Source organism: Lonchura striata, chromosome 1A (assembly GCF_050655825.1).
Source record: "Lonchura striata isolate lonStrDom1 chromosome 1A, ASM5065582v1, whole genome shotgun sequence".
Taxonomy (NCBI): Eukaryota; Metazoa; Chordata; class Aves; order Passeriformes; family Estrildidae; genus Lonchura; species Lonchura striata.
Genome location: NC_140741.1, coordinates 27,231,894 through 27,258,967, shown reverse-complemented (window position 1 = coordinate 27,258,967; position 27,074 = coordinate 27,231,894). Strand labels below are relative to the sequence as shown.

At 46.8% G+C, this 27,074-nt stretch overlaps 1 protein-coding gene across 5 annotated transcripts; it reads left to right on the top strand.

The window, feature by feature from the left end:
- The first annotated feature begins 5,333 nt into the window (after positions 1-5,333).
- Positions 5,334-26,748, top strand: CBX7 (chromobox 7). 5 transcript variants are annotated; one of them, XM_021554060.3, is made up of 7 exons: positions 5,334-5,413; positions 5,616-5,867; positions 8,006-8,049; positions 12,046-12,111; positions 12,646-12,712; positions 13,313-13,652; positions 15,660-22,515. In XM_021554060.3, the coding sequence occupies exons 2-7, from the start codon at positions 5,667-5,669 to the stop codon at positions 15,803-15,805; spliced, it is 864 nt and encodes a 287-aa protein (XP_021409735.2). In that variant the 5' UTR covers positions 5,334-5,413; positions 5,616-5,666; the 3' UTR covers positions 15,806-22,515. The 5 variants fall into 5 exon arrangements, 3 of the variants coding, with proteins under 3 accessions (XP_021409735.2, XP_085425519.1, XP_021409737.2); XR_014952064.1 differs by lacking the exon at positions 5,334-5,413 and adding an exon at positions 26,616-26,748 and having other exon boundaries at positions 5,529-5,867; positions 15,660-16,372; XR_014952065.1 differs by lacking the exons at positions 5,334-5,413; positions 5,616-5,867 and adding exons at positions 6,525-6,704; positions 26,616-26,746 and having other exon boundaries at positions 15,660-16,372.
- Positions 26,749-27,074: the final 326 nt, after the last annotated feature.

Sequence of the window (27,074 nt, the reverse complement as noted above, 5' to 3'; positions counted from 1 at the left end):
TGTCCGAGCCTACAAACCCTTGTCCAGACCCAGCAGAGCCCTCTGGAGACCGCACTCACATGTGGAATCTTGGGCCTGTAGTGCCACCTAATGAACAGGCGCGGCTCAGAGCCCGCATGGATGCTGCTGTGTGCAGGGAAACCAGGCAAAGGCACTTCATTACTCTCAAATGCCTTTCATCCCTCTCCCAGCACTTCAAAAACGACTTAATAAATCCTCGCAACCTTACTTTCAGGCAGCAGATAATAGTTACCCCGTTCTGTGAACAAGATGAGGAGCAGATTTTTGCTGAGCCCAAATACACAAAACAAGCCAAGAGTAGCTGAGTAACAAATGAGTGTTAACTCCTTGTTCCATGTCACTTTTGGAAATAGTGCTTCCAAGGGACAGGGCAAAGCAGTGACATGGTGCATTGTTGCAATTTGCATTCTTCTCCTGGGACTCGCTGGCTTGCTCATCATGCACCAACAGGACCCACCTGGGTGACAAGCCATGAACTCCCCTCTATCAGGAGGCAGAAGCTTGGTTCTGTTTGGTTTGTGAGGACGGTGGTCAGGTATGAGGATCAGGAATGGCTCTCAAGGTACTAAAGGACATTCCCTCAGGAAGAAGCCTGGTGGTTGGCTTTTACAGAGGACATTGTCAAGGAGAACAAATATTCCACATAAAGTGTGATCTTCATGTGGTCACAGCAACTGTCTTCTCAGATCCAGAGAGCAAGACACTGAGGTGCCTCCTAGGACTGCATTCTGGTTTCTGGCTTCTGCTGATACAAGGAAGCATCCCAGGGGACAAACCATTACCCAGGGTAGGGAGCTGCCTTTAGGCAGCAGGCAGACAGTGTGGGGAGTTCAGTCTTTCCCTGGAGCTTTGGAGTTAGGGCTCTGCATTCTTCCTTCTCCCTTTACCTTTTCTGTCATGATCTCAGGTCAGGCACCCACCAGAGCAGAGGCCTCTGTAAAGGTGCTGTCACAGAGTGCAGCATGTGTGTGAATGGCAGCTGCAGTCAGAGCCCTTCCCCAGAAATGGAGGGTGTGAGCTGAGCGTTCTCCTCAGGCTGCAGTGACTATAACACACTCTTTCCAGCAGCCCAGTCGGCTCTACTCCACGCAGCATGGCATGGCAGGGCATGGTTTAATGTGGTAGGTCTGTATATGGGCAGAGAGCACCTCCCAGGTTCAGCTTCCCAAGGGCATAACCCAGACATGTCTTGGTGTGAAGGCTGGGAGCCTGATTCTGGCACCAAAGCAGCAGATCTGGCCACAAACACCAATCATGTCATGGCTGCACAGATGCTGAACTCTCAGCTAAGTGTGAAACAGGCTCTAACCCCATAGCTGGTTTTGAACTCCTTCAAATTTTTCAGAGTGCTTCAGGGGTGAAGGAAGTGAGAACTGCCACTCTGGCCCTTCACAAAGAAGGGACAGGGGATGTACACTGTCTCACATGCAAATAGTCCTCCATGAAAGAAACATTTTTAGGGCTGGATGCTCTACAAACAGGCGGTGCCAGGAGAAGATCATACGTGAGAGTGGGAGTCTTTGGAAGTTTTAAGCAATGAACAGCTGAAGAAGTTTCCACAGAGCATGTGGGAGCCAAGGCTTTTCAAAGACATATCGTATGTCCACAGATGGGCAGGCTTTCACTAAAACAACAAAACTCAAATTAATTGAAACAACAAAACTCGATTTCATTGAAACCACAAAAAATATTTTTAAAGAAAGCAAGCCAAAAAAGCACTTCTTTTCTCTTGCCCACCCACACTTCTAGTCTAGGCTTCAGAGCAATGAAAATCGTACTACAGCTTCCTGTAGAGGAATTTATCTGAAGTGTGTGTTTTGTGTACCAAACCCGCAAGGTTCACTCTTGCTGTGACAGTCAAAGTGGCCCAGAGAGAAGGAAGACTGATCTCTAGCTAAGTGTTTATCTTGGAAAGCAGAAATCAGTGTTTCAGCACCTTCCCTAGGACATGTTTAGGAATTTTGCATGAGTCAGGCACTGGATGACATGTACACACAGCCAGGAGCTGTGGTTGGAACACAAATCTCATCTTGCCCAGGAAAAGCACCATGTCATAGCTGCTCCATGGCCCAGTGAACTCTGAGTTTGTCTTGTACTGAGCAAGTGATTCAGTGTATTGCCCTTGCTCTTGAAAAAGAGGATAATCTGGTGTTTGGGGGCAGTGTCCCAGAAGGTGGGATTTTATGGCTCTGAAGACAGAGGATGGACAGGACCTCCATCACAGCACTACTGGGTTTGTGCAATAATTGCTGAGCTATCATTTAAAATGTAGGAAAACAACAAACCCTCTTCCAGTGGCATTTGCAATGTCATAGCTGCTATTTTTTGCACTGATTCTGCTCTGGGAAGTAGCTGAGCTCTCCAAGGAAGTCGGGGAAGAAACACGTACCTTGTGGTTCCCAGTCACACCTGGCTGTGAGACAGGGTGCAGAGGAAAAGAGCTGCCCACCAGGCTGATCAAAGACTAAATGACAAGTGCCAGCTGTGTTTGGGATTCTGGGATTCTGGCTTACCATCCCACTAAAATGGTCCTCTAAGGGCCTTAGATGTGCATCCAAGGCATGGCCACATATCAAGAGAAGTGCTGGGTGTTCATATCTAAAGAGGACGGAAGGCTGCAGTCAACAGCTGTGCTGTACGCTGTGTGAGGAGTGGAGAAACCTCATGCTGGGCAAAAATTGGTTATGAATGGAAAAAAAAATTACACGGAAACCATGACAGATCTCAACCAGAGCTCTCAGGGAGTCCTCTGCTTGGGCCAGATGATCTTTTATCTACCCTCTAGGACCATCTCCTTTGGCAAGGCTGGGGGACTTCTGCGGGTTTTTTTTCCCTTGTGTCTGCTGTGCCACACTTGGAGGCAGAGCACTGCTTTGGGCTGGGGCTCACTGGCCATCCAGCCGGGGGAAGTCCTTGCGCTGGGAGCAGACCAGAGCCAGGTGAGGAACACGCAGCAGCACAGGTTTAAACACACTGTTCGCTGGCTGCTGGTGCTAAGGGCTCCGGGTAAGACGAGGAGCTGCCAACTGGCAGCAGGGGGCGGCTGCATTCCTTCCACACGTTTTAAGAATCTAACATTAAAAATACTAATTGATGTGAGCATACCGACAGGGTAGTTTTTCTGGTGCCCTTGGGCTCGGACTGCGCTGATACCCAGTGCTTCCTGCGTGCGCTTTCCAAGCTTCCATGGGGCAGACGGGGCTGCTGGGGCAGCAGCGGCTGCGCCTGTTTACTGCTCTTTACTCCTGCGATGTGCTCGGAGGCTGCCTGCCGAAACCGCAGTGTGCAAATGAACCGGGCTGTGCTTGTAGGGCAGCAGGGTGAGAGCCATCTGCTGCTGATCAGACACGCAGAGCCGCAGGGCGAGAGGCCGGCTCGCCTCCGGCTCGCCCCCGGCTCAGCGGCACCTCGCACCCGGCACCCACAGCCCGGCTCCCCCGGCTCCGGGACACCGCGGAGGCTGCCAGCGCTGGCTTCTGCTGCAAGGTCGTTTCCCGAAGCTTCACCAAGCAGCGTTTCTTCGGGATGTGCTGGGTGGTTTTGAAGCTATGCTGATCTTTGCTGCAGTCCTTGGCGGGGATAAAAAAAAAAAAATCTTTGGCAGGATTAGGCTTTGTAGAATATAAATGACCATTAATAAATTTTTAGTGTTAATGTAAGTGCTTGTATCAACTGAAAGCTGAATCACTTAATCAGGCTAGCAGCAATTAAAATGGTAATTTTTTCCTGTACTAGATTCTGCTTGCAATTTTTGCTCAAGTAAAACTCTTTGAAGTTAATTGGAATTTTGATTAAAGCCTCCTGGATCTGGGTCTCTGAATTTGTACTAAGGAAGGTTCAATATTTGCTTTGGTTTTCTGCACATGGAGTTCATCGCTATATATTAGCGTGACTGTACAATTAGTGGTAACAAGAACAACTCCAATAAAGATTTCTGTAATCTAGTTCTTGATATACTTCAGAAGAGGTCTTTTATCACAGAATGGCTTTTAAAATACTGCTAAAACAGGCTGTAAGATCTGAAAACCTTGATTGATTAAATTGTTTGTCTTAATTATTTCTAGTCCCAACGAACGGCTTAGCAAAATTCTCTTAACGGTAATTCAGAACTTGGATGGGGTGGGAGGATGGGAAATGTCCCTGCTCTTTGCCTTTAGCGCTTGGATTTTGGTTGCCAAAGCAAAGGAAAAAAAAAATAAGAACCTACAGAAATTACATTGTAACCATTAGTAGAATGTAAAGTAACTGTGGTGGAACAGCTTTCAAAGGTAACGTTTTGTCCAAAATGTTGTAAAATAAACCCCAAGCAAACGCAACCCCCGACCAGACTGCAGTAAGGCACTCTAGGGTTTTGTGACAAGGATTTTCAGGCAAAAGAGTGCTTTTCTAAAAGCTGTGACATAACTGGTGCAAATATTGCTTAAACTTCACTTGGGTCAGTTGCTGGTATGAGAAAAGCAGAAAGAAAGAAGTGAATAATCATGTGGAAATTACACTGATATACCAAGCGTGTGGGTTCTTACTATCTGTCTCTGTTATAAGAAGAGTATTACAGCTTGTGGTAAAAATGCAGGTCAATTCGTTCTTGAGAACCCCTTTGGTATCCATTAGCAAAGTTAATCTATCTACATGTATTATTTGCCTTAAGGAGACATATATTAAATAACGAGCTGCAAACATCCTGGACTAAGAAGTACAGAAGTTTATCAATAATTGAAATAATAATAACCAAAAGTTTGTTGTGACTAGGGGGCTTCTTTCTTTTATTTTGTCCTAACATGGTCATTGGAGCACGTTTTCTTCCTTTTTCCGGTCTGACAACTCAGCAGGTGGATTCCAATGTGAGGGAAAGGAATACAAGCAGATCTTTGCAATTCAGAGAAATGTTCTGTTGTTTTGTGTCTACTTTTTCTGAAGGTCTTAATTTTGAGAAACAAAGAAAATTTTACCTTAAATATTTTTCCTATTCCGTCTAAAACATAGACACAGAATAAAGGAAGAATTAAAAAGATCATAACTTTTATTGTTATTATTAACTATTATTTTGTAATATAGTATAAATGTTTTGAATATGCAACAGCTATGCTATTAAATACCAAAACCCTGTTACAAACTGCTAGTTCTGCCTAATGATTATCCAAAGGGTTATCATTCCCTGACAGTGGACTTTGAGTTCTTAGATGGCTTCAGCAAGGGTAGGCACCCTGCCAGTTACCCAAACCCATACCTGTGGGCAAATGAACACAGGCAGACTAAACAACTGAGATGAACACATTCACACTGTGCGTTTGCCATTTCTACAGTAAGGTTTGTCCCGCCTCAGACTTCACGTGCAAACAGCACCCAGTGACATTCAGTCACAGCAGAGGAGCAACCGAGCACACTTGTGGGAGTAGGTAGTTGCATATGTAGAAATAAGTCCCTGCTCTGATGTAAAAAGTTTCCTAGGAGACTTCAAAGAAAAAAAACCCTCAGTCTGTTGTTTGAAGTAGTGGTTGGGAAGAAAAAGCACATTTCTGCAGACTGGTGTGTGAGGGAGCCTGGATACCTGAATGCCTGCTCATAATGTGCTTGTTTTCTCACGCCTCACCCAGGAAAGCCTTAGTTGCCTGGAAGAGGCGGCCTGAGGTCCTGCTTGTTGCACGATGACTGAGAGCTACACGTGCGCTGTGCTCACAGAGCCCCTGCGCGCTGGTAGAGGCACAGAGGCACCCCCAGGACCCAGGACATCCCATCGGCCGGGTGGATGCAGCTGGATCGACGCTGAAACCACGATTATCAACTGGATCGACGCTGAAACCAGGACTGACATCGCATCAGCTGGATTGACACTGGAACCAGGACTGGTGATCCCTTTTTCTCTCTTTTCTCCCGTTTTTATATTTCTCTCTGTCTCTCTCCTGCCCTGCATCCCCCCCCCCACTCCCCCCCACGCCCCTCAATACATATTTTCTTTCTTCCTTCTCATCTTACCCCTTTTTTCCAAAACCCACTGCCGTGTGCTTATACAGTAGGTCAGGGACTAACACACCAATTTCCACGCCAAGTATGTAATTTACTAGTCAAACTTTCTGATCGTTCGCGGGCCCTCAGACCCCCATCGCTGCTTTCCACCGCGAGCGTGCCCGAATCCCGGCCGCTCCCTTTCCCTCACAGGCGGGCCGTGGCGGGCACCTGGCGCTGAGGCACCGTGCGGCGGCTGCCCGGGCAGGGGAGGCGCGCCGGGTCCGTGCCGCAGCGCTTCCCCCGCCACGCCGCCGCCCGGGGCCGCGTTCCTGCGGAGAGCGCCCGTAGACGCCGCGGCTCGGCACGCTCGGCGGCGGGCAGCGCTCCCTCCCGGCGCTGCCCCCGGCGGGAGGCGGGACGGAGGCGGCGCGGCCGGGGCGGGAACCGCCTGAGGCGCCGCTCCCGCCTCCTTGGCTCGCTCGCTCCCTCCCCTCCTCGCCCCCCGCTCCCGCCCCCTCTCGCGCGCGCGCCGGGGAAAACGTTGCGCAGGTTCTAAAGCGGCGGCGGGGGCGCGGCCGCGCGCGAGGGGGCGTGTGAGGGGGAGCGGCGGGGAACGGCCGCCACCGGCACAGCCTCGGCCCGCCGCCGCCCGCCCGCCCGCCCGCCGCATGGAGCTGTCGGCCATCGGCGAGCAGGTGTTCGCCGTGGAGAGCATCCGCAAGAAGCGCGTGCGGAAGGTGGGCAGCGGCGGGGCGGGGCGGGGGGAGCGCGCCGGGACACCCCCGGCCCCTCCCGCCGCGCACCGGGAGCGGGGAGGCGTGGTGGGTGCGCGCGCGGCCGCCCGGTCCCCGTGGCCGTCCCCCGGTCCCCGTCCCCTCACACCCGCGGGGGAGGCACCGGCACCTGCCCGGGGCTGGCGGGCGGGGGACGCACGTGTCAGCCGTGAGGCGGTGCGGGGCGGAGGGGGGCCCGTCGCTGCTGGGGTTCAGCCGCTCTGCAGGACGAGCGCGGGTGACGCCAAACGGGAGAGCCCGAGCCGGAGAGGGTTTGGGAAAGCTCCCGTGACTCAGTTTCCCCAGCCGCGGAAGCGCTCCCGGCCCCGCAGAGTGTTGCAAGGATTAACCTGTAAGCATGCAGTGTGTAGAGATCCTCTGGTGGAAAGTTCCTTACAGGGCAGGGTTTTTCAACCTCGGGAAGCTGATTAGACCCCCAAGAGGAAAATGAAACTGGTTCTCTGCCTCAAATAGCCGAGTGCTTTCCTCGCTCTGCCCTCCTGTAAAGGTGTCTGTGGCTGCCGCAGCGGCTTTTGGAGAGTGGTCGTCCTGCCTGCACAAAGGCCTTTGCCATGCTTTGGGAAGTGCTTAACAAACCCCTCAGCACAACATTAAATATTTTGATAGTTGTTCACGTTGCTTGCAGAGTCCTTGAATGCGGCTTCCAATCACTACACTTTTTTTTTTTTTTTTAAATCTTGTACTTAGAGTAAAAAAAAAAAAAGATAGCTCTGAACTTCAGCTGTGAGCTGCTGATTGCTTGGGTCGAAAGGATAAATGCCTGTGATGGATGGAGGAGTGTTTGAGTAGAACGTGTAGCAAGTGGAAAAGAACATGCCAGAGACACTTCATAGGTTCTGATATACTGTTTCTTTTCTCTGCTTAAAAAAAAATTAATCTGACATTTGCTCCTGGCATACATCTCCTTCCTGCATTTATGTGTGCTGACTTGTAGGTTTGCCTGTGAATGTGTGAATGGTTTGGTCTTGCTCTCTGGTTGGCTTTTAGTGTTCTGCCTGCAAGCCTTCTGCAAAGCTATGCTCCAAGCTGATGGTGGTACAAGCATGCTTAAACACCCCTGTGTGCCCAATTTTTGGAGAAAAATTTACAGCAAGTGTAGTTGAATGGGGAAGTGGCTATGTTTTGAAAATGAAGTGGTGGGACACAAGCTTTTTGGTTGCAGAGTTCAGTCTGTTGCATCTCGTACTGTAGCCCATATTTAGTTCCATCATTCACCTATTTTCCTCCGCTTTTTCCACCCTCAGGGTAAAGTAGAATATTTGGTGAAGTGGAAAGGATGGCCTCCAAAGTAAGTTGTGTTTACTTGTCTGTTTTTTCTTTAATATTCTGTAATGGCTTGCACTGTGTCTCTGCAATTGAGCATTTCATTCATAATGGGTAGTGGCTTGTCCCTCATTTCAACAACAATAAACAACACCAAAGAGCCACAAACCAAACCCAAATTTGTTTGTGAATTGGCAGCTAAGGAATACAAACTGCGTGCCAGTCTATTCTGACTGGTTTTTGCCACCACTGAAATATTTCATTGAGATACTTTCTAGATACAAATGTTTTTAAATTCCTTATGAGTTCAACAAAGAACCCACATTCTTCTGAACTTGGAATAGCTCCTGCTTTTCTGAGTCAGCACCAAGAGGACCCCACTTTATTTTTAGAGCTGTCTGCGGTCTTTTAAAATAGAAAACGTGTTGATGGTTTTGTCTTCCTCTGCAATTCACCAACGGAAAGGGGCAATATTTCAGATTTATTGATTGTAGCCAAATGCAGGTGATCTTTGTCCCTTGAAAATTACCACCATGCCTTCATTTCCTTGTCTGAAGCCTCCTGTTACTTTGAGTGCCTTTTCTGCTTTTGCTTTGGTTGCTCCATTGCAAAAAAGAAGAAAAGTTTGGGTTTTTTTCAGCATTGCTGTGCACTGTTTACAGACACTTCTCTCATTAAAATGCAGCTGCTCTTGAAGAAGAGCAATTTCTCTGTGCTTAAGCAGTCTGTGAAATGCTTTGAGATTAAAAGGATTAGGCAACTGGAGAATATTACTCTGTCATCTAGCAGTCTAGTAGAACAGCCTCGTGGCCAATCCATATGGGGCCCAGTCTTTGCTTTTCTGTTTGTGCCTGTGTGTGTACATACACAATGTGCGTGGGTACAGCAGTGTTACACACGCAGTTGCTCTGCGCGTTGCTAAGCAAAGGGAGCCGCTTGGTACGGGCTCATCCTCGCAGCTGCAAAGTGGGGCCCGCCAGGATGGTTCTGTAAGGCTGTACCTGGAGTCCAAGAAGCTGAAATGTGTTCTTGGGTGCCTAATTGTCATGCCTAATCCTGTGATTATAGGCCATGTGTGAAGATAAACAGCTTCCCTTCTCTGGTGGTGGTGGGAGAGGGTGACTTTGTTCTTGAGAGTTCTGCTGTCAGAGTGTAACCTTGTGCACTTGTTGAGCACCAGCTGCCGTGTAGCATGGGTTGGACTGCTTCAGCCTCAAATAGCCAAGTCTTACTTAATCACTGATAGAGGGTGGGGAATGTATTTGGAGCCTGTGAGTCCTCATCCCCTCTTGGCCAGAATACTGATGTTTATCCCATTCTCCTTTCAACAAATGCATTGAAGTCTTTCTCTTGTAAAGCCTGTTGCCAAGAGGGTGGGCTGAGGCAGGTTGTAATGTTTCTTGGACATAGTAGGCTTATTCCTAACTGCTGCCTTTCCTTGTCCTGCACCTTGGAACACAGTGGGAGACAGAAACACTTTGAGGAATTAATAGTACAGTTCCACTGGGTGCAAGATGATGTCAGGGTTCTCTTATTTTGATATATGGCATGTCTAAGCATCTTCCCTCTTTCCCCAGACTCCAAATCTGAAGATTGTTGATTATTTTTTTGTCCTTCCTCCTGCCTGCCTCCACTTTAACTATTGTCTCAGTAGTTTGAATTACTTAAACTCAAGATGCTCAGAGCATTGGAGTCACTTTCATCCCACTCTCAGTCTCTGTTCCTTGTTTCTAAACATATATGTGCCTGTGATGGCATGCATCACCACAAGCTGTTCGTGGCTTTGTGTCTGTTTCTTCATTCCACATCCTTCCCTTCCTTAATTACCAACCTTGTTTCATTGCTTTTTATAGTCTCTCTACCTATTATCCTATCATTCCCATTGGAAATATCATGGAAGAGAATAAGGATAAGTCAGTAGTTTACTGCTTTCACATGCAATTCACATTTCACTTTTCCCCCCCCCCTTCTTAATAAAAAATTCTTATTCATGCCCTATACCTCAGATTTATAGATTGCACTGCTGAAGTCAGGGAATGGAGGAGTGACTAGCTACAAGCTTGTTTACAACTTGTGTTGGAGTTAAAAGGAGGGGGAAGAGGAGGAGTAGAAGGAGGGGGAAGGAAGATCATATGATCTGTGTTTTCCAGAGTGCCTGCTCTCTGCAGTTTGCTGCAGCCCGGGCTGTGTGTACCCATATATAAAGCTCCGTGTGCGCGCGCGCGTGGCAAACTCAACCATGTTTTTTTATATGCAGTGTTTTGCCACTGCAGCGAAGCCAGAATCTGAACTGCAGAGAAGAAGGCAACACCCACCAGGGTGTTTTTGGTTTGTTTTTTTTTTTTTTTTTAAGCAAATCTCTTTTCTTCTCCTGCCTATGAAAAGCAATCCAATGAATTTTTTTTCCCCTTGTGGTGTTATTTTTCTTAAATTTGTAGGATGAGTGCCAGAATCCCTGCAGCTGGGAGGAAACCTTCCTCTTTTGAAACACTATCTTGGCTTTGACAGCTCACAGTCAGGTTGCTGCAGGAGGCATGGGCAAAGGAGGGAGGGAGGGAGGGATCAGCTCATTATGAAGACATGTCTGTTCTTAATTCTCTGATGTACAGTGCACCTTGAGATATTGGAATGTCATATTTTTGTTTCTCCCTTTTACAAAGGAATTGTATTTTCATTTCTAGACCCATCCTCCAGTATTGTTCCTGTATTACAGTACCTTTCTTCTCTGTAATGGAGAGATAGAAGGGAAAAGCATTCCCAAACCACCTCTCCTGTGTACCCCATGTATCCCGTGTCCTTACATGCAGCCTGTGCTTCATCCAGAAATGTAAACATCCTAAAATGCTTTCTTGCTGTTTAAAGGCACTAATACAAATACACCCTTATGCACCTGCATGTGACTCCTCTCTGGTCCTCCTCCCCAGGGTCTGGTACAAGCTCTGCCTCCAGGCCTGGATCTCACATTTCAGAAAAGTTTGGGTTCTGAGTGTTTGAGGATTCATGTTTGCTTTCTTGCCTTAGAGTTTGTATGGTAGAGACACAACACTCACCTTTTCTGGGCAAGTGTGACCCCTAAGAAGTAAACATGCCCCAAGGACCACTTTATGATTCTTTCAGCTTCCACAGTGGGAGCATTTTGGCTGCTTCTCCCTAGTGTTAAGTGCATCTGTGCTCTTTGGGAACCAGTTTTGGAGTTGCCTGCTAGGTGTGTTCAGTCCTTTCCTGAGTATCTGATTCCTGTCGCAGCTGTCTGGCTGTCGAGGAGGGAGCTAGGGCAGTGAGTGACACCGTTCCCAGGCTACTTCGGGAGTATGAAGCCTGTTCGGAGCGGTGTTGGCGGCCCTGTCCGTAATGCAGTTGGGGTACTTTGTATGGATGAGCTCCGCTCCATAGGAACAACCTGCAGGGGGAGCCGAGCAGGAGAAGGAGGCGTTGGCAAGTGGCCATCAGCTTGCCCCAGGGCCCAGCTCCTAACATATTTGGTTGAACGGCATCAGTGGAAAGAATTAAATTCTTAAATGAATACTTTCAGCTTCAGTGATTAGAAGTAATTAATAATGCAGGTGAGAAAGCGTACTTACTCTTTGAGGACTCTAAATTAAAAGAGACCTATTTTTCAGAAATATGTATCAGACTGTGCCTCATTGTTCCATGGGGTTTGTGGGATTTGAGGGAATGCTGCAAATGAGAACTGTTTAGGTATGGACTTAAAAACAGTTTGTGAGTGTCTGCACAGGCTTTGCACACAGTGTGGAGGGGGCCCTGGGGAGGAAAGTCTTCCCCATTTTCATACAAAGAGCCGCTTGATGCTTGGCCCTGCCTGTTTTGGGAAGGGGAGGTGGTATCTGGGAAGTTGGGGAGGGAATGGCTGGGATTCCTCAGAGCTCTCGCAATGTTGTGGCAGGCCCCACCAACCCTTGTGAAGACAGTATCCAGGGCTGCAGCACCCTGGTAGCAGGCCTGCAGAGAGAATGTTTCATTAAAATATTGTTTACTTTTTATTCCTTATGTTTTTCTTCAGATACAGCACATGGGAGCCGGAGGATCATATCTTGGATCCTCGCCTGGTAGTGGCTTATGAAGAAAAGTAAGGACACATGTTCTTTCTCTCCCTGGACACAGGAAAAATAAAGTGTTTTTATTTCATTGTATGCATAAAGTTCCCCATTCATGCATGAAGTGTCCCTGCTTCAGTCAAAGATGAGATGTATAGCAATGACTCCTGCTTGATTTTTGTACCCTGGTGTGGGTTGAGATGGAGAAGACAGGGTTAAAGCAGCTTTGATTGGCACTGTTCAGGAAATGAGGCCAAGAACAGGCAGCACTGAGCCAGTGAACAATCAGATTCAGGTTTTAATCGGGTCCAGAGCTGGACTGGACTGATTTGAGGTGGGAAGCTTCTCTAACCCATCCTTGATTAGCTGTGTCAGAGAAATTCCTCTATTGCAAAGTTTTCACTCCTACAGGAAGCAATTCTGGGATGTTTTCCAAGCTCACACTGGTTACCATTGGGTTTTATTGAAGGAAATTGAGGGAGCTACGCTGCAAAAGATTGAAGTCCCAACTAGGTTTTATGCTGTGGTATTTAGTGCTCAGTTTGATTTGTATTCCTTTTTCACAGGGAAGAAAGAGACCGTGCATCAGGGTACAGGAAAAGAGGCCCCAAACCAAAGCGCCTCCTACTGCAGGTAGCCTCTTGCTCTTCTGTGTATTTCTAACTCCTTAGCTGCTGTGCTGCTCCCCTGCTCTCAGTGAGGTGGAAACTGTCTGTTTGCTGTTGCATGGACAACATTGGAGGTAACAAGTTAACATAATAACATTAAATCAGTGTTTAGGCAGATAGTTTTAACCTGTTAGATGAAGAGCTAGCTAATTTGTCTTTAAAAAAGCAAAACAAAATAAAACAACAGCTCTTTCTCTCTGAACTAGGATTTTATAAAGTGTGGGCCTGGATAGCTGCAGGATACCTGGTTTGTGTGTTCTTTTAATTTCATGTTGAGCTTGGATTTTCCATCAAGTCAAAGGTAGCCCGTAGTTGGAAGCAGAGTTTCAGCATGCTTTTACTATTGCCAAGCAAAGCAGCTCATCCTAGGAAACAGGTATTAGGAAGAGCTTAGAAGGCAGTTGAAGAGGGGAGAGCAACGGTCTTGCAGAAGCAGCACATCTTATCCTAGCTCATCGAGAGGTTCAGAGACTGAACAAAGAATATTTTCCTGGTTCCCAGTGGGGAGCCCTCACTGCATGATCAGATGTCTTCTCTGACCCTTGCTGCATTGGTGTCTTGGCAGCGGCTATATGGCATGGACTTGAGGAGTGCTCACAAGGGAAAGGAGAAGCTCTGCTTCTCTCTTGCACGGAGGTTTGGAGGAGGAGACAGTAGCCTTCCAGGGGCCAAGACAGGGCAGGCAGAGTTCCCCGAGAAGACTGGGGGTGCAGTCCTGCCATTCTCTCTCCGGAAGCAACGCAAAAACCAGAAGTACCTACGACTGTCAAGGAAGAAGTTTCCGCGCATGGCGAGTCTGGAGAACCGAAACTGCAGGCATGAGTTCTTCCTGAATGATGCAGTGGGCCTAGAGGCCAGGCAGAGCCCCGAGGACTGGGAGGCCATGCAGCACACCAGCAAAGAAGGTAAGGCTAGTCATTCTTTGGTGAAGTTCTGGGGAATGTGAAGGATGTTCTGCATCCTTCTACCTTGGTTACATCCTCCTGGGATTGTGGTAGCAGCCCTTGCTGGCCTATATTATGTCCCTCTTGTTTGCAGGTTTCTTTCTTGTTTGAAGAGCACAGATTTTTTTTTTTTTTTTTTTTGTCCTGGTGGCACTATGTAGTCTTATATTCCTCATACCCCTCCCAATGTTAGAAAACGTGCAGAAGACACTGCAATTTTTCCTCCTCTTAAAATTTCCTCCCAGCAGCGGTGACACACAAGTATGACAGAAGAATTCTGCCTCTGTCCACATTATCCACATATGTGCAGTCTGCTGCTTGGCTCAAAAGACTTTGGCTGGCAGTGGGCAAGCTTGGACAGTGGCACTCCTCTCATAGTGCTGCTTTAAGAAGCATACAGGAATACTGCTAGGAACTCACAATATACTCGCTGCCCCCTCCTTCTCTTTCCTCTCCACACCCCTCTAAAGCCTCTTGATATAGAGCTATGTGAGAAAGGGAGAGAGAGATGAGGTGAGGATGGTAACTCTTGCCTGATCCCACTGAGTAGGCAGCATGAGTGTAGGCATGGGAGATGTCCAAGCACATTTGGCATTTTGGGGAAGGATACCAGTAGCTTGTGCAGGAGGGTTGTGGGATGTGTGTGTTGCTCTCAGTTACCAAGGAAACTCTATCCCTGCATTATTAGAGCTTCTGAAGGCGTAGCTTTCCTGAGGAGTGGAAAACTGGGGTTTGTGCTGCTTGTAGTAGCTAAGGGAATCCTGTTACTCCTTGCTAGGAGTAGCTGTTAGCCAGGCTGGATTAGGCAGGATCTTAGGTAGAGCGCTGTGTTCTGGGGATAATCAGCACTATTCCCTCCTTTCTGAGAGAGACTGGATTGGTGCTCAGAATCCAGGGAGACAGCAATGGGAGTAGCACAGAGGAACCCAGTGTTACATCCTGGCAGTGAGGAAATGTGTGCAGCTGTTCTCCCCAGAAGTGTGGCACTAAAGCACTTGGGGATCAGAAGAGTGAGTGGCACTACAGAATTGTAAAACTATTGTTGTTCTCTTCTTGACACATGGGCTGTGTGGAATCCCAGTTACTGTTAGGGGGAATTGGACTCTTTCTGAGGGAAGTAGAAACCACTGGTGTTTGAGACAGAAGCCAGGAAATACACTCTTAAGGGGATCTCATTCTTTGTTCAGGTTTGGACAGCAAGGTATGTAGTGGACAGGTAGAGTGACAAGGGAGAGGGTGTGTTTTCCTTCCTCTCTCTTTACATGGCAGTCTCTGGGGGCTGTGGGGAAGTGAACCTTTGGGTGGCAGAGGGGCTGATAATTGTTCTTACAGTGAGAAAGTGCAGGGGTGCTTGAGTTTCTTGTATGGAGCTGTCTGGGAGCAAAGGAGGCATATGAGGAAAAGCAGCTTCTCTGTGGACCACTACTGTGGGATTTTTGGGAGCATCACACCCAGGCTGTGTTGCAGGTGCCGTACAAGGCATTTGTACTCCATTTTATCTCCCTTTGACTCCCCTAGGAGTATATGAAGAGTAAGAGATTTTACTATGTGTATGAAGTGTAAGAGATTTTCATTTTTGCCTTTTCCACTGGGTAGGGTGTTTAGAAGACGGTGAGTTCAAACCAGGGTGAGGATGAGTGTGCTTTGCTGACACAAAACCAAATTAGGGGCTGAGATGGGATGAGGGATATGGGGGAAATGAACTTGGTGGTTTTACAGAGTCTTTTGACCTCTGCGTAGGCTGCTCTGATACTACTATGTGTCTGGACTCCTGATGCTCCATTTCCCCTTAGCCTGTGAGGGTAGGGCTTGCACATCTTGCTCTGTACATGCAGATTCAGTACAGGCTGATTTCACCTATGGTTTGTCAGAAAGGTTCCATCCTTCCTTTCCCTCTCCCCTTCCTCCTTTCTTCTCCCTCACCTCTGTTTCACTAACATGCTCTTATGTGCCTTTCTTCCTGAGCAGATGTGGATGCCAGTCTCCCTTGGATTCCCACTGTGCCCCCCAGTGAAGTGACAGTGACAGACATCACAGCAAACTCCATCACCGTCACTTTCAGAGAAGCACAAGTGGCTGAGGGCTTCTTTCGAGACCGGAGTGCGCAGTTCTGAATCTGTTTGCAATGCTCCCCAAAACCAGTGCTTTTAGGGTGGGGCTAGGGAAGGCTTACATTATCCCTGAAGAGAAAAAAAATTCAAAATGTCTCCTCTTAAAATGTTTACAGAGACCCTTTTTTTCTTTCTCCTTTTCCCCCTTTCAGATACGCAAAAAAGAGCAGTGTAGGGGGTGTGTATTTGTCATTGCTTTGTCCAGCTGAAAAACTGACAGCCCTTTCCCTGGCAAAGACTCCCCTCCTTGATGTGACAGCAGCAAGCTGAACAATTTGCCTTTTATCTTGTTAAGTGGCAGCAGCTGCATTTGTGGGGAGAGGGCATGTGGAGGTGGAAAGAGAGCTGGATCTCTAGCCTGCCGCCTTGTTCTGCAATTGATATCCCTTAGATAAAGATATGTCTCTGTACGTTGCTCTTCCCACCTTCCTCCTCCCTCTCTTCCTGCAGCAGTGAGAGGCGATGGATCCTACCTGTGTAGATAACTCCAGCCTGTTAAGACTTTCTCTCCAGTGCTGTTTTCCCTGTGGCCTGCTGTCAGGACTTCAGAAGCATATTTGCCTGTCTGTGGTAAGTCAGTCTTTGCAGCATGGGTCCATATAGACAGCAGAGCTTTCTCCCTTTGATTGTTGATCATGCGGAAAGACTGAAATGCATCTCTGAAATCCAAACTGGCAACATAAATTCAATTTGCCCTCATTAAAAGCTCAGAAAGCCTGCATAGTTGAGACATACCATTCTCTATACGCTAAAAAGGATTTGCAGGCTTGGCTCTGCTGCATGAGGAATGCATTATGGAAAGCGGGGTCCTCTTACCCTTTGCCAAATTCAGTATTAATAACAAATCTTGCCCTGAATCTGTGGTAGTATGTTCATTGAAAACTGACTCCTCTCCCCTGGGAGGAGGTACTAATAGGACAACTGAAGCATTGCCTGGCACTGCAGAGATATCTAAGATACTGGCACAGGCCCAGGATGCAGGAATTGGACAGAACTGAGCTAGAAATGGACTTTGATTAGCAGCAAGTTCTGTTCTTGGATCCCATAGAGAGATTCAAAATAAACAACATGTGGGGAAGGCATGTATTAGATCTGAGGAGAGGAAAAATTCCTAATTCTTAGCCATGAGAATTCTTGGATTGTGCTGCCTGAGTGATACTCTTCCATGACTCCAGTATCCTCACAGTATCTGTGATTCTGTACTACTTTACTGATAGGAACTTCCCCTTGGAAGGCTTAAAAATCTTTGCCAAGGAAAGTGGTCTGCATTTCAATAGACCCACCTGATCTTGCACTTAAAAATGCCTTGTCCTGGACTGCCTGTGACACTTTGAGGTTTTTGAAGAATTGCTGTATTTTGAGTTGGTAGTTTAGCAGAGCATCTGTTCTTGCACATGCATGTTCTCTTTCATTTTTAAAAGCAAATTTTATTTAAATAACTTAATTTTTTTAAAATATAGACCTTTTCCAACAGAAAGCAAGAAAAGTAAGGTAGTCTAAAGTGGGAACTGCAGGTCAGAGTGCTTCAGGGTAACATTGGCTACTGTCATGATCACTGTCCTCAAATACTATGTTTCCTTACTGCAACCCACCTGAAGCATCTCTTATCTGCTGTATTTATTCAAAATGAAGCCATGAGCCTTCTTAGCTCTGAGATAAAGACACCTGTGGAAATCCTCAATTATTTGTTTGAGGGGCTTGGCTCCTGGCCAGCAGAATTTGGGAACTCTAGGGTTTCTGGTCCTCCAAACATCTATTTATTATAAAGTGCTTGGACTGCCACTGTGGGTTTTTACTAGAAGCAATTTTTACCTCATTTAGGATATGGCAGCTCAATGTAGATTTAGGATTTCCCCTTCCATTTCAGAGCTGTTGGAGCAGGTCTGTCTTTCATGGCATCAGAGGAGTTTCAGGATTGCTGGGAAGTTCTTGAATTTCTGGACTGACCTTTTGTCTGTCAAAGAAGTAAGATGGGAGTTTTATTATGGAGAAATCTGAGAGGGTGAGAAGTGGAAGCTGGGGAGGGAATTATGTGGTGGGAGGAAGAGTGAGTGGGAAAGAAGCTTGCAATAGCTAGCAAGGGCAAGCTGATGAGGTAAGCATGCAGGCTCAGGATGTTTGTTGAACGTGGGTGTCCAGAGCGAGGTTTCTGTGTCTGGAGTTGCACTCTTTTTTGCAGGATGTGGGGTCAGACAGTGTTGTTACCATCACCCACACACCCCCTTTTCCTGACACCTGCCAAATATGCTGAATACCTGCATCTCTCTTTTGTTGTGACCAGTGGACACACCACATGGCCCAGTCCACTCTTGTGAGTTGGAGCAGGTCAGGTAGTGATGGTTGCAGAAGCATAATGTTTTAGCTTATTTTAAAAAAGTCTTGAACTGCATCTCATCCTCCTAAATCTTCATGGCATTTATTGGATCTGTTTTCTTCATCCTAATGCAGCAACTGCCACCTTTGTCATATCTTCATCTCGGTGTACAAATGCAACAAAAAAGCTTCCTATTTACTAAGTTCCTGGCTTTGGCTGACATTAGAAGCAATATCAATCCTGAAGCAGGAAAGAGCTTGTCCTAATAAACTAGATTTCCATCCTCTGCTTTTCTCCCCACTCTCCACCTGACACTTCTCAACACTTTGTTTTGGCATTTTTCTTTAAACATATTTTCTTTCTCTTGCAGTGGAGTTTTCAAAGACCTATGGTGGTCTTTCAAAAAGGATCCACCCACAGCTTCATATCTTAATCATTTTTTTGGATCAGGCTATCTAGTGTTCTGCTGGTGACTAATCATCTTGCTACACAAAATGTGGAACAAAGTACCTGGCTGCCATGCTGCTTTGTGTCAATGAGGAGATAACCATAATGGGGTTAAGACACAACAAGCTGCATGTGCGTGGGTTTGGAGGAGAGGGTGTGAAGAGGAGTTTGTGGTAGGAAATGAAGCAGTTACTTTATTGGTGTGGAATTTTTTTTGACATTCATGAATTCTTGTTTATCTCAAAGAACTTTTCAAGAAGATTTTTCTCCTGATCTTTTAAAACGTGGCTCTGTACCACATTGTCTGCTGACATATCACTGTAAACTTCCTTGGTAGAGCTGGTCTTCAGGGACTTTAAAATTAGCTTTATTCCACCTCTGCAGGTATAGAGAGGGTTTTACTAATGATAGAAAGACAGATTGTCTGGGTTTATCTCTTCTCCCCAATATTATCCATCTACCAGTTCAACCCAAAACCTGGCAGTTGAATTGGGACCTTCTGTGCTAACATATCATGAAAATCAGATGCTGTGTTTGGATCTTTGTTAAGCATTCCGTTTGATTAGAAGAGCCGGAATAGCATCCAGCTGAAGCTGAGTTTAATAATTCTATTTGAAGCACAAGCCAAGAATAGAAATGGGCTAACTCTCTCATACCTTGTTTGGCTCCATGGCTGTAAACAAGAAAAAATAAACTTCAGCCAGTGAAAATTACTGAACTGTACACAAGAAACAACCTTCTCTGAGAACTGCTCTAATAGTCATTCTTGGAACTGTTTCTGTGTGAAAATTTACCAGCAGTGTTGGGGGACAGAAGTGTTTATTTTATAGATCTTGCAGTGAACTCACTGTCTATGGGATAGACCTGAGGGACTTCATGAGACTGGAAAGCCTTTTTTGTTAACACTATGTTTAAAAAAAAAAAATCTGTATGGAAAGGACTGCCTCTGTTCCTGGATGGTTATAAACTAGATATTATTGCTCTGGTATACAAGTGATGCTTTGGAACAGCAAGTTTTAACACGTAAATAGTGGCATTAAGTAGCCTCCTGCATGCTCCTTATTGTCTTGCGTTTGCTTGGGGGCCCTTCTGCTTGTGAAGTCAGACTAAGGTGATTTTTTTTCTCTTTATGTTATTTTTTTTTCCAAGCAAGACCAGGATATTATTGTGAGAACATCCAAAAGCAGTTCCATTTGCCAAAATAAGCCCAAATTTGTTAGTGAATTGACTCTTGTTTATATCAGAGCTCAGACATAGAGAAGCTTATTGAGAAATGAATGGCTTTTTTTGTTATTAGTGTTGTGAAACTGTCCAGAATTGTTCTTCTGGTGTTTTGTGACTGGATGTATAAAATTGTTTGTTCACCTCACAGGGGGCCCTCGGTCCCAGTACTGTTTCATGCTGTACGCTAGCTAGTGCTCCTTGATGGTTTCACTGGAACAGAGAAGGGAGGCCTCACACAGGTCAAAAAGTAGGCAGGGTAGCTCAGGCAAGTGCCTCCGTGGTAGCCACAACAGAGGCCGGGGTGCAGAGACAGTGGGGGCTGCCAGCCACATCTATGTATTAAGCAAAGCAAAGTCTACTTACCACCTCTCCACCTCTTCCTCTCCTCCCAAGTTTTGAGCTTCTGTTTTCAGAAGTAGGGAAAGTACAAAAACCTCCTTTTCTTAGGTGAATTGGTATCTACCCATCTTTTGTTCCTCCCTGGCTTACCTGCAGCCTAGGAAAAAGGGGACAGTGGGCCTTTCTGGGAAAATAATAGGGACAAATGCTGGTCAGAGAAGGGAGGGACAGGGTTGCCTCTGAACTGCTCTCAGTAGGTGGTTGAGGAGCGGCCTTTGGGTCAGCTGGCAGTTGAGAGAGAAGGTGTGTTATAAGCAAAGAACTTGTAGTGAAACTGATCTCTTGCATCTGTGAGTGAAGTTCTGAATGGGCCTGCAGAGAGGTGAGTGCTGCATTTATATATCTGTCTTCTGCCATTTGGGAATGCAAGGGAGGTGTGTATGTTGACAACTTGCATAGGGTAGTGTCTACATAAAAATGTATAGCATTAGAACACATTGCTTTTGCCATGCCTGTTGTAAATGTTTTCCCCAAGGGCATGATAAACTTGTTTTAGGATAATAGCTTATGATTAGCAGGCCACAATGTCCTGCACCTGAACTTACTGTCTTCACAGAGAAAATGTGAGCTTCTGGGTGTCCAACCACCTGGATTCGACACACAAAGGTGGTCAAATAGGAAAGCTTATAAAACAGCCCCAAGACAATTGGAAGGAGAGTGAAGCAATCACTTAAAAAATGGAGTTCAGACCCTTCAAATCCTTTCCTGTAACTAGCACTTGCTGTAGAGATGACCCCTTTATCTCTTTCACCTCTTTCTCTTTCCCCCTTAACTTCTTGAAGTGCAGCAAGCGTGCAGGAGATGATCCCTAATTAACCTGGAATGATTGAGGTAAAGGGCTCCATGGGAGCATTTGGGGCTGCTGTGGATTGCTACGAAGTTGGGATGGGGTAGAATTCCTAAGAATTGGAACCTCCATCACAGCTTATCTCATTACTGCGGTATCAAAGTTTTGGCTGGGAGGGGAATTTTGGAGGAGAAGGAGGCGGAAAACATTTTTTTATTATTATTGTTGGTTTTTAACCAGAAAATGTAGTGTCAGCATAAAGAAGCTTTTTGCAAATCTGTCAAAATGTTAAGCAGCTTTTTTTTGCTTTTAAATCTGAAGTATGTTTTGAAGCACTTTGGAAATGCAAAGCACTAGGAGTGCTAAGTACTCCTTATCGTCTGTCTAAAAGTGGCATTTGAAAAGCAAAAGATGTATCTGTTTCAGGCCGCTGGCTGCTCCTTCTCATTTTTCCAGAGCTGCCACCCAGCCTTTTGCCTCCCTCCCATGGGGAGAAGTGTACTCCACCATGCCGGGAGCAGAGGGTTCCCTAAGAGAGAAGAGGAGACATCCTTGCCTTTGGGGCACAGATTGGCTTCCTCTCTCCCCACCTCCTTAGAACGAGGAAAGGGAAAAATGAAGTTGAGTTTCAGTTTGAGTGGTCCTAGTCTGGAACTATGACTGTTTCTTCCAGCTCTGGAGACATCTTTGTAGAGTTTCCTGTCTGAAAAATTGCACCTTATTAGCTTAATTGAGGAACAAGGAGATGTCTGTCGTTCTGCAGGGAGTGAGGAAGAGGAAGGGAAGGGTGAACCAGGAGCTGTCTCCAGTAGCTGCTGGATTTTTCCAGAGGCCATTTCCTCACCTCATCTCCAACAGAACAGCAACAAAACAACTAAAATAATTTAGATGAAGCTTTTGTTCTGTGTATATCAAGAACCTTTTGAGCTGGCTAAAGGCAGAGAATCCTTTTCCCTCACCTGGTCAGCTCTACAGTGTGGGGGTCAACACCCCAGTTCTCTTGCTGGGTTTTCAGCACCAACCTTTTCCCTCAGTGTATACACATCTAGAACGCTTTTGCACACTGATTCACCTAATTTCGCGTGCTCCCTTTCTGATGCAGGGGGAAGATGGGGAACAATGGGGTGAGTTAGAGGGGAGGGTCCCTGATTATTTTTGTCCCTGTCCCTTCAGTTGTTGCTGTTATTCCTGTCAGCACGCTAGAGTATTGGAGTCTTTGCACACAGAAAGCTTCCTTTTGCACAGAATGAGCTTCTAGCTTTTGTACAGACTAATTGAATGTATTTGGGGAGGGGGGGAAATAGGGAGTAAACCAATTCCAAACAAACCAATCAGAGTATAATGCCTTTTCTGAGCGAGTATGTGCTGTAAAAGGAGATTGTAATAGCAAAGGGAGGGCAGGCTCAAGTATAATTTGACACAAAGTGTGGTTTTATTTTTGTACTGATATGGATAAGAGACTGTACAGCATCTATTTATTTAGATGATTTATGTGGTAAATGTTACAAACAAAATTATTAAAATATTAAATATGAGAACTGACATTTACCTCATGGTATGTTTGTGTGGTCATTTACCCCCCCTTGCTTTAATTCTACAGCTGAATTATTTTCCAACAGTCACATCTGTTGGTGTATAAACATGCAGTGCAGTTGGAAAAAGAATTGAGAACATGCATGTGTGCATGATGAAGATCAGTAAAGAAGGATCAATGAAGAATGGAGCCTGAAAAGGGCTGCTTCTGACGTTACTCGTTACTTTGATTGGAGGAGGTCAAGTTTTTATTAATTTTTAATCCACTGGGTAAGTTAGAGCTGTCCAAGGGTGACCTGGGATGATTGGTCTTTTATGGATTATAATTTGAAGAGGAGAACGCTGATGGCAGGGTGGCTGTTGCTCTGGGTTTAGGAGTTCTCTACATCCTTGCATGAGGCTGCAATGCCAGGACAGCTGTGTCAGCACCAGGAAAGTGCTGGTGTACCCCATATCCTCCATCTCATTGGAATGGATAAAGTCTGAGGTGAGGCCTGGGCTGCCAGGCATGCTCTGCTGTGCTTGCCAGCAGGACAGCAGTTCTCCTCTAAGCCAAAGCCTCCAGTGGTTTGGCCAGCAAGGCTTCCAGGGACCTCTTCAGGAGCACAGCTGCTTCTGGGTACAGTTTGGCTCCTGGTTCACCCCAGGACTTAGCTAAGGAGCTTGAGTCCTGGAACTGCTGATACTCCATGGAGGAAATCCCAAATGTCATTTAGTTCACTTGGGTGCCTGGCTTGCTCCTTCAAGGTTTGTCCCACTCTATCCTCTGTGGAGGGGGAGGCCATGTGTTTATCAAGGTACCTGGCCAAGAGAATGGAGCTGTCTGAGATACCTCTAGTAGATTTAATGTGGGAGTGAGCCCTGCTCCTGAATGCACCTATGGCATCAATCACAAAACCATGTGGAGCAAAAGCAGAGGGGGATGGGGTGCGTTTCCTGAGTCAGTCACGGCTCAAGGCAGTATGGTTACATCTTGCCTGTGTTACCAAAGTGCCATCAGCATGCTTGCCTTGAATCAGGGAAGCTCGAGTTGAGTGATGGCATCAGAGCAGGACTCCAGCCAGCCACTTATTTTCTGGCAGCAGTTACCAGGTCAAGTGAAGTTGTAAGAAACTGCAGTGCAGAGTTACGGGAAAGCCTGCTCTGGAGATTGTGTCTTCCTACCTCTGCCAAAGCTGCAGAGGCTGGCTGGTACTAGAAACAGCTTGTCCTTTTGCATGCATGTGTTGGCTGGATTAAAGGTTAATCTGGGCAGTCCTTTTTTTAATAATCTGTTGCTATGCCACCCCTCTGTTCTGTGTGGTGCAGCTGACTTGCCTTGCGCAGCTCTCCCCATTGGATGCCTGATATCAAGGGCACTTGGCGATAGGGGAAACCACAAGGGTTGAGCAGTTTGATGTTCTCTGAGAAGCACAAAGTGAAATGCAGCCTGTGTGACCCCTGTGATGCAGTCACTTCCTGTCTGTTCAGTGCCACACAGCTTCCCTGCCCTTCACAGCATTTTGCTTGCCGAGCAACTGCTTTTGAAACAAGACTGAAAAAATCTAGCGGACTTGTATAATCATCCTGAGCCAGCAGCAGCCTGGGCAGCTGGGCCTGCTTTGTGAACTCCTAGGCAGGCCCCGGGGATGTCATAGCATCCTATCGGTGTGGGCACAGCACAAACTCCATGGGCCTTCTCTCTCTGCTGCATCAAAGAGTTACTGGGCTGGAGGGCTGGTTCTGGCCACTGCTTGGGCCATGCTGAGCCACCTGTACCTGGTGTTCAGGGTCAGCTCCAAGGGACCTACCTTTGCCTGTGTGTTTTTCAGAGCTGCAGCAGGGAAATCCCAGCACACGTTCACCTGGATGCCCATAGTGCCAAGGGTTTGCTTGCAAATGTACACAGCATTGGCTTGAGGAGCTGGGCTGTGTGCACTGTTCCTAGTATAGGTGAGGGACCGACCATTTGCTTTCTAAAATCTGCTGCTCCTAAGAGTAACCTCACTGGAGTGAAGAGCAGCAAAGTCAGTTGCTGCTGACTTGTAGCTTTTCTCCTGGAGATAAGTGCTGCTACTCCTGCCAGGTCCACAAAATGAGCTTGGAGGCAGCTACTGACTTTGAGCAGGTGAGTTTCTCATTATTAAGTGTCATTTCAAAAACACATAAAAATTCTCTCACACCTGCTGCTGTCCCTCGTGCCCCTACACCACTGACGTGGGGTTTTTATGTGAAAGATCTCCTTGCTCTCCCAAAGCTTATTGCTTCCAGGCACTGACTTCCTGTTGCTATTAAGAAGTGCTACAGTATATCCTATGGCACCAGGGTTTTGCAGGCAGCGAGTTGCAAGAAAAATATTTTATTTCAGTGTCTGTAGTGAACAATAGCTGCTCGGGGAGGGCTATCTTTCCAGGTGGCTTGGGGCTTTTTTTAAGTGTTTTACTAGAAATGTGAATGAAACAAAGGAAATGCCCAACAATGCCTTGAACAGCTGGATATTCTGCTACTATTTTGCTTTGTGAGAGTACAGGGTAGATGAAAGTGTTGGGCCATACCTGTGCTGTGGTAGCTTGCAGTGATTTGAGCAGTGGCTGTGGCTGGAAAGAAGGTTCTGCTGACAGGTGGAAGGAGAAAATAACTAGGTAGAGCACATAGAGCTTTCTGAAAAGCTGCTGCCCCTTCTGGTCCATGGATCATGGTGCCTTTTGCTCCTGTCCTGAGGCAGGCTGTACTATTTGTGACCCACACATCTGTTTTGAGACAAGGCCACCAGTCTTGGTTGCTGCACATGTGTTTGTGTAGCTATGTAAAGACTTTTCCCCCTGTTGATTTAAGGGTGTCTGCTTTTGGGGGTGGATGATGTTGTTAGTTGAAAGCTCAGTTGCTTGATACTCAGCTACAAATGAAAAAGTAGTTGTTTAAACAAAGTGAACAGTAACAAATGCTAATTTAAATGTGGATGGTGTTAATGAACACTTAATGTGCAAAGTTAAAAAAGTGAAAGGCAAACTGCAATGGATGTGATGGACTTACTCTTTTGGAGTCACTTTTAAACATATGAAGAACTGAGATTAAGAAAAAGTGTCTAGAGAAAAGGGGCAGTCCAGAAGGACTTGACCCACTCTAGGTGAGAGTCTTGGACTTTTGTTCTTGCCTGGCCTGTGATGCCAAACACCTGAGAAAGGGCCCCTTAAAGCCTATGCTCAAAGTGAGGGGCATGACGTAAATGCAGAATTATCAGCAATGAAGCACGCTGTGTTTCAGTCCCTGACTGCAGAAACATGTCCAAATTGTTCACATATCCTGAAAGAGGGTCTGTGTGATTGTCTCCATCAGCATTCAGCAACTCTCCACTAACCACTTCAAATGGGGACATGGCAGTGGGAGCGCATCCTCTCCTGAGTTGCTTTTCCTCCATGCAGAGAGCTTGTGTTGGCTGCAATATTTCGGCTGCTAAGGTGAAAAAGAAAAAAACACTCTGATCTTGCCTGAATCATAGGCAGTGACGAAAAAGTTCATTGTTGAATGTTACCTGCCTGCCTTGACTTTGGGAAATCCATCTCTACTAGAACTGATATTATAGCCATAATATAGCCATTTCCAGAATTTCCTCCCTCTGGGTGAAACCCCTCAGCAAGAGGTGGAAAGGGAATGTGAATGTAAATGTAGAAAGGGTTAGCCAGAGCCACAGGGGCTGTGAGGGGTCCCTGCCATCCCAGCTGAGGAGCAGAGGCATTCCAGTGCTCTGCAGGTACATTCCTGGTCACGGTGGGTTTAGGAAGAGCAGCAAATACAGGACAACCATTCCCTATAGCCCTCATCACGGCTCCCACTTTTTTCCAGAGGATATCTGTAAGTGCACACTCTCCTCATGCAAAAACCAGGTGAGAAAGCAGAACGGGCCAGATAAGGTCCTCCAGGTAAGGGTGGACCCTGCGCTCCACACAAAAACATCTGCAGGGCTGTGAGCTTCCACTTTGAATTACAGAGAACGATTTTTGACTGAGATTTTTGTATTTTTAGCACCTACAAGAGAGTGTTAAGTATGCTGCAAATTAATTAGGGGTTTGCAGTAATAGTCAGGACAGGGAATTCCTCTAAGTGACAACATTTTTCTGGTTTCCTTACAGGTTTTGTAGCGTGGTTGGCCCATTTACCTCGCAGTACCTTGCAATGGCTCAAAAATTGTACCTTATACTGGCACACACACCATCTAAACGAAATAAAACACAGAAAAAGGAAACAAAATATTTAAGCTCCTTTATTGCTAGTTTTTGCCTCGGTACGTGCTTCGAGGCTGCCTGCTTCTCCGCTGGCGAGAGGGGGTGACGGTGCATCTGCAGCGGGAAAAGAGGCTGCCGCCATTGTTTTAAGTACAAAAAAGGCCCCGTTCGGGCGGGAAGGGGCAATGCCGCCGCCATGCCGGGGATCTGTCCGGGCGGGATCCGCTTCCCGTCCCTTCGCTGCTCTCCCCGCCGCGCGGGCGCCCCGCGGGCCCGGGGCTCCCAACGCCCCCGCCCCGCTGCGGGCGCGGCCCCTTTAAGGGCCTTTAACCACGGGGGGGGCGGGTCACGCGCGGCCGCGGCGGG

Coding starts and splice junctions, on each gene's coding strand:
- CBX7 (XM_021554060.3), top strand. CDS start 5,667: ATGACTGAGAGCTACACGTGCGCTGTGCTCACAGAGCCCCTGCGCGCT. Junction 5,868..8,005: donor TGACACTGGAACCAGGACTG/GTGATCCCTTTT, acceptor TTCCACCCTCAG/GGTAAAGTAGAATATTTGGT. Junction 12,112..12,645: donor GTAGTGGCTTATGAAGAAAA/GTAAGGACACAT, acceptor CCTTTTTCACAG/GGAAGAAAGAGACCGTGCAT.